Below are 13,266 nucleotides of genomic sequence, written 5' to 3' on the forward strand. Positions count from 1 at the left end.
TTTCAAAAACGATAAAACACCATTAACACATTATTTCCATTGTGCTCCTTTAGTGTAAATCAATCAGTCATTCAAAGTCAAACCATTGTAACCATTTCGTAATATCTTCTCCCCAATATGAGATGTGCTCCCTGTATGTTTAAAGGCAGAACCAGATATCCCATCATCAGCGTTTCATGACGATGATGCTGATTGGAAGGCTTTACATTAGTGGCACTTCTGATTGGGCGCCTTTGGAACTGTGTGTTAATAACAGTGATTTTGTCACAAACATACACATAATGTGTGTACTTTTGGTTGGTAAGTTACGTATATGTTGCAACTTTCCCAGCCATGTCCTCATTTGTTTTCCAACATGAATTATAGTCTGGCACTGTACTCCTAATCCTGGGTTAGGCGTGTTTGTATGTGTGTGCATGCGCGTGCATGCATTGCGTGTTGTCTCTGGGTAAAACTGTTTCTAGGAACAGACCATAATACAGATGTGTGTGTGTGTGTGTGTGTGTGTGAAAACACATAAGTGAGAGTATGCCGTAATACTGGGTACAATTACAATATGCTTTGTACTTATTTTCTATTGTTAATCACCCTGTAACTCAACTTTGGAGCTGCTTTTAGCCGTGCAGCCTAAACATGGATTATTCAATCCTTCCGCTAATTTAATTCCTGGAAATTCTTTGAACGATTTAAGCACTTGTATGGTGCGACCCAGAAACTCTTCTGCTTGCAGAAGTGTGACTGAGTGGCCCTGTAGTTGCAGAGACAGGTGTGAAAGTTCAGACAGTGCATCATACATGAGTCCAGCGGCCATTATCACCTCACGTCAAGACAATAGCCACACATAAGCCTTCATCCCGGAGTCGGACGCCACATTAACACATGAAAAAGGCTATTTGAAGTGGGACTGCTCCCAGCCCCTCCTCCTGCGTATCAAATACGCTTCCTCGGATGGTTACTGGAGGGTATACGATTTAAAAATAATAATCTTGTATACTATGTATATAGTGTAACACGGTAGAACACACCACTGGTCGTACCCCATTGTACGATGGTGTCGCTCAAAAAGGCATCTGATCGAAATGTGTTGTGAGCTTGGTAATTTTTCCCTAGCAACACAGTCATACGACAAAGTATAAACCAGGCGTAACTGTCCGTCTGTGTGCATGCTGCTTACCTTCCTGTTTGTGTGTGTGTGTGTGTGTGTGTGTGTGTCTGACTGTGTGTGTCAGTGTAATATAAGTTACTGTGTTTTCTTTTTACTGCTTTAATGTCCAATTCTCTCTTTTCTCCCTATCCTTCCTGTCATGCTATTTGTCTTTCACTTGTCCACTCTCTCTATCTCACTAGCCTAGCCTTCCCTCCATCTCATCATCACCATCATCATAATCATCTCTCGCTCTCTCTCTCTCTTGCTCTCTTTTCGCTATGAAAACAGATCGTGTGAATGTGTGTGTGCGTGCATGCGTGTTAGGCAGGGTCTGAATTCCTCTGTCTGTGTTTATATTAACAGTGGGTGGGAATAGAGAAAGTGAAGGAGAAAGATTGTAAATAGTGGGAAGCTCAGTGTGTGTGTGTTACAATCTCTATCTCGCTGTAAATTATTTTCATCTTTCTTTATTTCCTGGAAGAGTCAGGTCTTACAGAATGGATGAGGAGAGGACAGGAGAATGTAGAGAGAGTAGAGGAGGAGTGCTGATAAGAATCTTAACTGGCTGAGAAGAAAAATACATCCTGTTTCTAAAAACACACACACACACACACACACACACACACACACACACACACACACAGCCTGTCTTACTACTCTATCTATGTTAAAGCAAACTGCTTCCTTCCTGCTGTGTGTCGGCAAGAATATGACACACACACACACGCATATTCTCTCTCTCTCTCTCACTCACTGTCACACACACACGCGCATATTCTCTCTCTCACTCACTGTCTCACACACACACACCGAGACACACAGACACACACTGTTGAGTTCAAACAAATGCTACTTTCTAATTCAAGGACAGTCACATTCTTTGAAGGTGGCACATAATGAATTGTTTGAGTGTTTGTGTGTACTAAATACTCACTACACACAGACACACACACACACACACACACACACACACACACACACACACACACACACACACACACACACACACACACACACACACACACACACACACACACACACACACCCACACCATGTGCACATCACTACCATGCATACAAATAATTAAAACACAATGAACAACGTGTGTGTACACACACACACACACACACACACACACACACACACGTAGTGGGATGTGACTTTGTGGGAAGTGTTTCATTACATTATACAAACACACCTCCACTTGTTTGAAGTGGGTTGAGTGTGGTAGTTGGTTGCCTGGCAACACCATATAATCATTTATAACACCTTGCATTCACACTGGACTCCATGGTGGTCCCTCCATGTGTTACTCCCCACCTGACAGGCTTCACAAGGCTGGACATAGGCCTGTCACTCACAAATGTTATTTGCGAAGTATTTCGCCTGATCGCAATTATTTGAGATAATTGCAATTATTTTGCATAATCATCAGAATCATTTTCATTCGTGTATAAATAAATCTGTTGAAAAATGTTCATTCATTTTCAAACATTTGTAGAAATAGCGGATCTACAAGCTCACAATGCGTCGGCTATTTGTTTTTAAATGGCTGATCTATAAGCTCATCATGCGTCGGCAAGTTCACAATGCGTCGGCTATTTGTTCTTAAATAGCCGATCTATGAGCTTGTAGATCGGCTATTGTGGAACATTTCTGAATAGGGCTTAAGTGTTTATATAAAGTCATGTTTAGTTCTATTTATGTTTTATCAAACAAAAGTTTTTTTGTGTTAGTTACATTTTCTCAAGTTGAAACTTTAGCCAAATCTAAGTGGTTTAAATTTATGTGAAAACGTTTTTTACTTTTTGACAAAATAGCTGTGAGTGCCAGAATTATTTCTGGCTATTTCTGGCCAGTGCGATTATTTTTCTTTTTTTTTTCAAAGTAAAAAAAAAGTGCTTTGGAAGCGAGATACAGCCTTTTTCAGTTATAAGTTAAACAAGGAGTGGATGGAGCTGCAAATCTTCAGATAATGATATCTTGGGTTCTGAACATTTTTATTTATTTATTATTGTTTTTTTTACTATTTCTTTCAAAAACACATGATTGCACCATAGCGGTGAAACACGTGAATGGCACTTAAAACAGTGTTAATTACTGGTCTACGACTCCCTAAAGTCATTATATAAAATGTTGTATAAAGTAAGCCAATATGTTGTACAGTAAAGTCTAACACAGTATGTTGTGTGTATGACAATATGCCATTTACTATAGTGTAATATGTTGTTTATTATAGTGTAATAATACAAGATATGGCATATTTTATTTAGTGCACCGCAGCATGTTGTGTATAGTGTACTAATATAGCTACACATGATGTCATACTCAAAACAAATCCTTTATGATTGAGCAAGCCTGTGCCCTGGTTTGGAAATGAAGCCTATTAGATGGTAATCAAAATAAAAACAGTCCTGCCTGCTATTGAATCTGTTTCATAACCAAAGTGAAACAACATTAACTAGCTAGTAGCCCAATCCCAGTAGTGAATTGATGGGTAGTGGGTCACTTGCTTCTGGAGGGGGGAGTACTTTCAGTGTCCAGCTAGGCTTGTCACAATTTACATAATCGCCTGATCACAATTATTTGAGCTAATCGCAATAATTTTTGCATAATTGTCGTTTCCATTCATCTTCCATTAAAACAGCTGGATGAAATTGACTGAAATGTCATCTTTCCATGCTGCTTTCCATGCTCTTTTATTCACTTTCAACCTGGCATCCTTAGTTTAGGCATTTTAGAGCAAACCATTTCTTCTTTTTCATTTTAAGATGTTCATACATCTTCAAACGTGTAAAGAGTCAACGCCTCACACCCTCTCTGTGAGGCCTTGTCTGGGGGTCCGGCCCCCAAGCAGGTTGGGAAACACTGATTTAGGTGCCCTGGCAGTGCCACCAAGCTCGTAAACTGTTGTGACACACTGCAATAAATACTGTTCCACTGAATGTCAATATGCTGCCACTGTTCTCACAATGCATGCACTGCAGTACTGTGTGTAACTCTTGATAGTGCACAAATGGACCTGTAATATTGAGGAGCTTACTGTGTGTGTGTGTGTGTGTGTGTGTGTGTGTGTGCGTGCGCGTGTGTGTGTGTGTGTGGCCTGTGGAGGATTGTTGGATGACAACACTGGAAAAACATCTAAAATAGAACTGACTGGAAAAAGACGAGAGAGATGGAGAGAATCAGAAAGAGGGAGACAGTGAGAGAGAAATAAGAGAAGGACACACGCAGTCAAAGAGAGAAAAAGGGGGAGAGCTCTCGATACTTAGCTTGTGTGTTTGCTTGCTGCGCACGTCTTACATACTGTACTCGGTGTCTTTCATACAGTCCCACCCAACCACAGCTAGACCCACCCATGCCCCAAATTTTCCGGCTAGTATGAATCAGACAGCAACCAGAGCCAAACAACACCAACAGAGCAATAATTAGGCCTAGACAGGCTTAGCGAGGCTAAGGAGAAGGAAAAACTGTGTGCATGTCTGTCGGCATATTAGTATGCATGTCCCGGTATACGTTGCATGCGCGTGCGTGCGTGCATACGTAAGTGCGTGTGTCTCTCTCTCTCGTCAGTGAACAGACACGCCTACCTGCCAGGTAGAGGAGTATATATAAACCTCTATGCTTCTCTCCCTCATTACTCTGTCACTCACAGCCCTCTCTCTCTCTCTCTGTTGTGTTGTGTTTCAGTCTAAGATGTCCTAGACGAGGAACAGGGAAATGTTCATGGCTTCTAAGGTTAAAGATGCTGTCGTTTGGTACCAGAAGAAGGTAAGACACCCCTTCCACCTCTGCAGTATTATAGCTATAGTTAATGCAGTAATACGCATAGTCTATGTGTAATGTGTACCATATGCAGTACTTGTTCCCCACCTTTTTTAAATGTTTTAAATTCCTTACTCTCTATGTACTGTAGGTATAGAAATAACAGTGAACATTGACCAAAATAGACAAAATATGTTCTCTGTTTGTGTTTACTTGCACATGTAATAATAGTGAACAATGTAATAATATGAATTATTTAGTTGGGGACCCCCTGCTACCTCTGCCTGAAACCTCTGCAGTATATACGGTAGTACTTACTTATGCTTTACACTATGGAGTACTAGTGCAGTATTACCTCTACATTATGCAGTACCACTACACTGTGCAGTACCCATGCAGTACTACCTTGCACTATGCAGTACTTATGCAGTATTACTTATACATTGATACCTATGCAACTCATACAATAATACAGTGCTCCCTACATGACACTTATCTTTTTTTCAGGATCCTTAGAACAATATTAAGGTACATAGGGCTGTGCCCGTGTCTGTTTCAGTTATGAATGAATGAAGCATGATACAATGTGAGCTTACGTTTGCTTCACGTTGTTTTTCTCTTTTCTGTCTTTTTTCCCCATTGAAATTGTTTTATTGAGCAACTATCTAATCTTTGCAACTGTCTAAACAAAGTTGCAAAGGTACATATGGAATTGTGCACAAATGCGTTGCATATTAAAAGCATGTTGAAAACATTTGAAATGAGATACACCGTTTACTACCCAGCACAAGCATAAATGGCTGACTTGCTGTGGCCTGCCTCCTTGGCTTATTTGGTGTGCTTTGTGACTTTTGAAGTACATTACCAATATGCGATAAGTCCTCAATAAATAGATAAGTGAACACAGTATAAGCAGCCGCTTGGGAATCGGTAGGTTCCTGGTTCGATCCCCGGCTCTCCCTGTGTCGCTGTCGAAGTGTCCTTGAGCAAGACTCTGAACCCGTAACTGCTCCCGATGAGAACCGAATGGTCTGAAGCTGAATTCAGGATCTCACTCTGATTAATGCAGCTATAGAGCTCTGAAGCGTTAGATTACATAATTTGTATAATAAATGTTCCTCCCTCCACACAGAAGAATCAGTTTGCAAAAATAAAATAAAAATCTCGGAAGGAGTTAGAAGTTGCAGTGTTCGCATCAGACAAGGTCAATTTCAGTCTGTTCTTTCCGAGATACGTACATTTCCATCATAATGCAGCTATATTTCTTCACAGCCTGCCCTTAATTTGAACTTGACATCTATTTTGCACAAATGAATTGAAGGCTGACTGCAGTTTTGGATAACCTGTATTTATGTAGGATTGTAATTTTGGAAGTATTTGCATTTAAACTAGAGAAGTCCTCTTAAAGGAGCAATTCAATTCATGCATAACACATACTGTCCCTCCTTTAATGTAGGATCAGTTGTGCCAGAAGCACAAAGTAATTAATGTTAAATGACGTTTTTGAGGTGCGCAAACCCTGCCTTGTTTCTCCTTCCTCCGTCAGTAAAAATATCAGTGGTGGCAGCAGTATTGGAATTCAGTGTATACTGGTAATCAGGAGGGTAAGGGCAGCGAGTCTGAGCTGGGTTTACTGGTGTAGTGTGTCTCGTGTTCCATGGTTTCAGATATCAGATCCTCGCTGGACTCGACCACAGCTCCCCCTGTACCTCTCAGCTTACACACCGCCTGTCTGTCTGTCTATGTGTCTGTCTGTCTACCTGCCTGTCTGTCTGTTTGGTTGTCTTTGTGCCTGTCTGTCCTTGTGACCTGTATATGTGTGTGTGTGTGTGTGTGTGTCTTTGTGCGTGTGTGTGTGCGCGTGTCCATTAGACAGGTCCAGGTTTTACAGTGTTGATTCACTTTAATTCCGGGTCTGGTCTCAGACCAAGCTGAAGCTTGTTAGCTGACTCAGAGTTCAGCTGACATGTAGTGTGTGTGTGTGTGTGTGGGGTATATTCTATTTATTTCCCTTATCTATCCGTCTCTTTGGACAGTGTGTGTGTAGTCTAAGCCCATCCCTCTCCCTTCTCTATCTGAATTAGCCATCTTAATTTATCCGTCTATCTTTGAGCAGTGGGTGTATGTGTAAGTTGAAGATGGGCCTGTCTGGGCACACACACACCAGTGACGACAAAATGCTTACTCACCACTGAATAAAACAGCTGTACCTGTCTGCTGTCTCTGAACTACATCATGTAGAGTAGTGGTTCTCAATCTGTGGGTCGGGACCCCCGGGGAGGTCCCCACATGATTTTTTTTTGGGGGGGGGGGTCCACAATTTAAGGAATTTTAGGACCGTTTTAATATAAAAATAAATAAAAAAAGGCAAAGAAAACGTACCTGCATCAAAAGTAATCGACAAACATTAGTCAAACATTGGCATTAGAAAATATTGAAAATAGACGATCTATAAGCACACAACGCCTCACAATGCGAGTCGTTGTGCGCTGGTCAGTTGAGGCTTCATATCCATGCGAGTACTGGTTTGTTTATTTTTGGAACACAGTTCTTATATGATGCGATCTAAAATTCCCCCATGGTATTCCGAAAAACTAACGCTGTGACCCAGGGGGATAGCGCCCTCTAGCGGCAGTGATGTCACACTTCGGCGCTCTATTGCTTTGTATATTGTTACTTATCATATCTGCCCTGTGAAAGGTTTGTTTACGAAGCCTAAAAGCCAAATAGAAATTTTATAGAACATATTTAAGAACCTATTCATATGTTCCCATGTTCACTGAATGCCAACAACACAATTAAATTGTTAATTGCAGTTATTCGTGTGACAATTGATCATCTGGTAAAATGTCATGATCGTGACCCTAAATGTATGTGCAGGATTGCACCTACATGCACATGTGATGAGTGGTGTAAAGTAAATTTTGAGGTACTTTTACTTTACTGCAGTATTTCCAAATTTCACTACATCTCAGAGGCAAATATTAATCTTTTACTCCACTTCAATTATTTGACAACTTTAGTTACATTATAGATTTTGATTATTATTACAAAACATACATTAACCACTTAACGCTCTGTATGCATTTCGGCCATTTGAAAATAGCTGATCTACAAGCTCACAATGTGTCGCATCGTGACGCATTGTGAGCTTGTAGATCAGCTATTTTCAAAAGATTTTAATACATTTTATACTTTTAAAAACTTGTGAAATGGGACATTCTGCATAAGGATTACCGTACTTTCTACTTGATACATTTTGATACTTTTGTACTTTTACTCAAGTAAGGAAAAATGAGTGTTGATACTTTTACTTAAGTAAAAAATTTGAATACTGTTCCCACCACTGCATGTGATGAGATGGGGGTAGAATGTGTTTGTCATCCACGGGATATTTCTGACCTGGCTGCATTGAGACATTTCTTACCTCCCTTGGGGATTGAACCTGGTGACCTTTGGGTGACAACAAGCCCTGCTCTTTTAATAGACCCCCAGTCTCACATGCTGTGTCCTGACCATATGAGTAATCAGGCTTATTTCTGAACAGGCTCACTGTAAATAGACCCACTGTTTAGTCTGCATTTGAGCCGGCTTCAGCCACTCTGCTCAACTCATATTATGATATAGTATTTATACATTCATATACTCTAGTCAGTGCACTATGACACAGGACTGTATTTCTAGTTGTGTGCTTGCATATTGAGAGAGAGACGCACGCACGCACGCACGCACGCACGCACGCACGCACGCACGCACGCACGCACGCACGCACGCACGCGCGCGCACGCACGCACGCTGTCCAAAGATGGACTTTGGCTTTGCATTACACACACTTATTCTCTCACTCAAACTTGAATTAATTGATATGTTGATCTGTAATTGCATTCATTGAAGTCATTCCACTCATTCCTTCATTCAGTTCCATAGTCATTACCATTACAGTCATTTAGCAGACGCTTTTATCCAAAGCGACTTACAATAAGTGCATTCAACATGGGTAGGGAACGAAACTACTAATCACCAGAAGTCTTAAGTGCATTTCCTGCAAAAACAAGCAACAAGTATACCTAGCGCTAAGGTAAAAGTGCAATATATCAGCTGCCTACTTTCTTAAACAGATGAGACAAAATAGCTAAATCAAATGAGCACGAGATAAAACAAATAAGTGTATCGACTAAACAAGATCCAATAAAACAATACAAAAATAAAACAAGAGTTCGTACAACTAGTTAACAACAAGTAGGCCAGGCAAAGAGGAAGGGTAGTGTTTCCTGAAGAGGTGGGTTTTCAGCCTGCGGTGAAAGATGGGCAGTGACTCTGCTGTCCTGACATCAGTGGGAAGTTCATTCCACCACTGTGGGGCCAGAACAGAAAAAAGTCGTGACCGTGTCGATCGACCAGAAGGACCCTTGAGTGACGAGGCAATCAGTCGCCCCGAGTCATCCATCTATACACTCATTCCTTCATTCAGTTATATAGTCATCCATCTATTCACTCATTCCTTCATTCAGTAAGTTATATAATCATCCATCCAACTCATTATTTCATTTAAGATGAGAGGTCAGTGTAGAGGAGACGGGAAATGAATATCCACCGTTTTTAACCGTAGACAGATTTCAGTTTTCCCCTAAAACACATTCAGGCTTGGATTTCCTCCAGTCTGTCTTCTCTGTTACTTTTCAGCTCCATACTTCTTATGGATCTGTTCTGAGTTCAATCCATGGATGAAAAGATCTCTGGCTTTTTCTGATAAAAAAAAAAAAAGCGAAATTGTCAGATGTTGTTATTCGGCAGGCGTTGCCGTTCATTCTCATGGTCATTCTCATGAGGTGTAAAGATGAGTTCGGAACATCACTCAGCACTAAGAGGATTATGACATAACATGACTGTTGTAAAGGGGGAGGGGGGTGGTGAGATGGAGTGCAAGCTGGTATAGTAGTTAGTAGAATGTGTGTGTGTGTGTGTGTGTGTGTGTGTGTGTGTGTGTGTGCGTGCGCACCTGTCTTGTATCAGTGAATGTGTATAGGTGTATATTAGTGCAGGAGGAGTGATGTAGTTATCTTTGTGTGTATGCATGCCCCCCCCCACCTCCTTCACTGCGGAGGACGTTATTGCATAACCCTGTTGCCATGACAACATATTCTTGCCCTCCCTCCTCCCTTGGATCGTCTCTCCGTCTGTCGCCATGGTGACCCTGGCACTGCGGCTGCTCATCTCTCTCTCACACACAGACAGACAGACAGACAGAGTCTTTTAAGATTTTATTTAAATAAAAAGGTGAATGATTGATCATCTAATCATTTGGTAAATGGTGCATTTATATAACGCCTTTTTCCAAAGCGCATTCACACACATTAACACACCGACGACAGAGGAAGCCATGCAAGGCACCAACCTGCTCATCATTGTCTTGCTCAAGGACACGGGGAGTCTAGCCTAACGAGGCACCAAGCGTCTATTCTGTACTGAGCCATACACGTTTTTATCTGGTTGCAGAGAGTTGAAAAAATATCCAACTCTGAGTTAGATCGCTGTGCTCATCTCATCACTGTTATCACTGTCTCAGCTGAAAAATCAATCCAATCAAAATCATCAAATCATCTGGGAATCAAACATTTCCAGATGAGCGTTTTAGAAGAGGGTCTTGCATTTTTAGCTGGGGAAAAAAAACACTTTGATAGATAGACAAGCTCATAGAGCACAGAGTGCCTGTAGATCTGCATTTTTTTATTGTGAACATTTGTGCAAGTCTTTGAATATATATATATTTTTTTTTTACTCAAATCTTTGCTTCTGGGGATTCCACAAATGTCTCCTAAATCCTAACAATTAAAAAAAAAATCTTATGTTGCTATAATATCAGTGGTTCTCAAACTTTTTCATGTCAAGGACCACCCAAAATCATATGTATTTGCCCACGGACTCCCCCATCTCAAAAGATTTTGTTCCAGCGACCCCCAGTTAAAAATGTATGTATGTATATATATTCAAAGATTTGCACGAATTTTCACGATGTCTTTTTCCAAAAATAGCCCAAAAAATCTACAATGACACCGATGCGTTCCCGGATTGAATGGGTTAAGGCCCTTGCACACATTATATTCGATTTCATATAGCAACTTGACAAAGGCTATGACCTCTTGCACACCTTGTCGATTATTAAAAATAACTATTAGAAATGTTTCCTGTCGATTCATTCATATATAAATCGATATTATATATATCGATTCGATAAACCTACATGAGCAAGACTTTAGTCGATTATTGGTTCTAAATTGCGGTTTCGATATATTTCCGGTTAATTGCAATTAACCGAAAATGGGCATGCCCAGCCCTACCTCTTTATTTTTCCTGCTCTCTCTCTCAATCTCTGTTTCTCTCTCTCTCTCTCATATAAACAGACAGTAGCAGTAGTGTGGTCTGATAGCTCCTTAGTAAAACTAGCCTAGCTTCAGTTGCTACAGCAACACCAGCCTACACCCTTTGGACTGTTAACTCTTGGCCACATGCACACACAAACACACACTGTATATACAGTGTATGCGTGTTTACACACTCGCTCTCTCTCTCTCACTCTCTCTCTCTCCTTTTACACGCACACATTCACGCACATACACACACTAGACTCGCAAACAAAATTTGCCTGTCAAACTTTCTGTCCTTGCTCTCTCTCACACACACACACACACACACACACACACAGACACACAGACATTGCACTCACAAACACAATTTGCCTGACAAACTTTCTGTCCTCTGTCTGTCTCTCTCTCTATTTATGTTTAATGAAGGCTCATTAAACATGTAGAGTTTCCATTAGTGAGAGAGCAGCTACTGGGCTGACCTAGACCCTGTATGAGGTGTCTCTCTCTCTCTCTCACACACACACCCCCACACACACACACACACACACACACACACACACACACACACACACACACACACTGTACTCACAAACACAATTTGCCTCTCTCTCATTGAGGTCAGGTTATCTGACCACCGAATATTCTTTGCTGTGTGTACTGTGACCAAAAAGAATGACATTTAAAAACATGACAAGTAACTCAGTCAGAGACCACATCCATTCGTTAAGAACGGTTTCTATATCTAACAGCTTGAAGTCTACCATTGTCTCACTGCTGTACACAGTAAAAGAAAACAAAAAAACCTGAATGTTAATTTAAACTGCAAGAAAATGTTGTCAAATGAACTCTGTTACGCTGAAACATTTTACACTAAAATCAGGAATGCTGTACTCAGCTTTTCACTAGAACGCTGTTCCCCCAGAGCGGGAATCCAGTTTTACAGATTTCATTTTTTTGCTAACTATTTTTAACCCATTAAGACCTCAGGCCGATTCTACAAATGTCAGTATTCTGATAAAACGTCAGTGGTGCTCAAAACTTTTTCATGTCAAGGACCTCCCAAAATTATATGTATTTGGCCACGGACGTCCATCTGAAAATATTTAGTTACAGGGACCCCCAGAAGCAAAGATTTGAGTTGAAAATGAGATTTTTAGATTTTTCAAAAATGGCGGATCTACAAGCGACGCACTATGAGTTTGTATATCTGCTATTCTTTTATAGCCAACCATAGCCAACCAATGTGCTATATATATATATATATATATATATATATATATATATATATATATATATATATATATATATATATATATATATATATATATATATCTCTCTCTAAAATGACACGGATGCTTTCTCGGTTTTAATAATGTTTTAATCCACTTTCTGGTGTATGTGTGTGTGTGTGTGTGTGTGTTTCAGATTGGCGCATATGACCAGCAGATATGGGAGAAGTCAGTAGAACAACGAGAAATAAAAGTAAGTCTGCTTCTACTCTACTCATTTCTACTCTATTTTATAGCACATGCTCCTCTAATTTCAGTGTTGGTTTGTCATTCATTCTTTATTTTTTTATTTTTTTCTCCCTCCTTTTCTCTCTCTCTCCATGACAGTTGTTTTAATTTTTCCTGTGTATTTTATTTTTTGAAATCTTTTATCTTTTAACTCTTTCCTTTCTGCCCCTCTCCCGGCTGGCTGACATCTCTCCATCGTTCTTCTCCTCCTTGTCCATGCTTCCGTCCATGCTTCCATCCATTATATCTATCTTTCCTTCTTGTTCTCCATCTCTCCAACAGTTTATTAGATTGGTGAGTACACCACCTGGCAGGAGGTCTCCCTCCTGTATCCCACAATGCACTTCTGCTCACCCATACTGTAGCGGTAGATGTTGATTGAGTGATTGATTGATTTGATTGGTTGGATGCCCGGTCATTTCCTGGTTTTCTGTGTGTAAAACAGTCACATTGGTGAGCTACTGTCATATGG

General features: G+C 40.5%; 2 protein-coding genes across 5 annotated transcripts in view; both read left to right on the forward strand.

Annotated features, from left to right (window-relative positions):
* The window catches only part of llph (LLP homolog, long-term synaptic facilitation factor), a 152,723-nt gene that overhangs the window by 19,266 nt on the left and 120,191 nt on the right, over nucleotides 1-13,266 (forward strand). The window lies entirely within an intron of this gene.
* Nucleotides 1-13,266, forward strand: part of LOC308079429 (protein PHTF2) — a 50,622-nt gene that overhangs the window by 7,035 nt on the left and 30,321 nt on the right. For 3 of the 4 annotated variants that reach the window (XM_080420905.1, XM_080420906.1, XM_080420908.1), the window contains exons 2-3: nucleotides 4,838-4,918; nucleotides 12,703-12,759. In XM_080420905.1, the coding sequence (XP_080277031.1) occupies nucleotides 4,868-4,918; nucleotides 12,703-12,759 (108 nt within the window). In that variant the 5' untranslated portion in view covers nucleotides 4,838-4,867. Of the gene's footprint in view, nucleotides 1-4,837; nucleotides 4,919-12,702; nucleotides 12,760-12,970; nucleotides 13,089-13,266 lie in introns of those variants that run through there. The other variant, XM_080420907.1, reaches the window with a different exon arrangement.

This window comes from Gymnoscopelus braueri (genome assembly GCF_963280865.1).
Source record: "Gymnoscopelus braueri genome assembly, chromosome: 23".
Classification (NCBI taxonomy): domain Eukaryota; kingdom Metazoa; phylum Chordata; class Actinopteri; order Myctophiformes; family Myctophidae; genus Gymnoscopelus; species Gymnoscopelus braueri.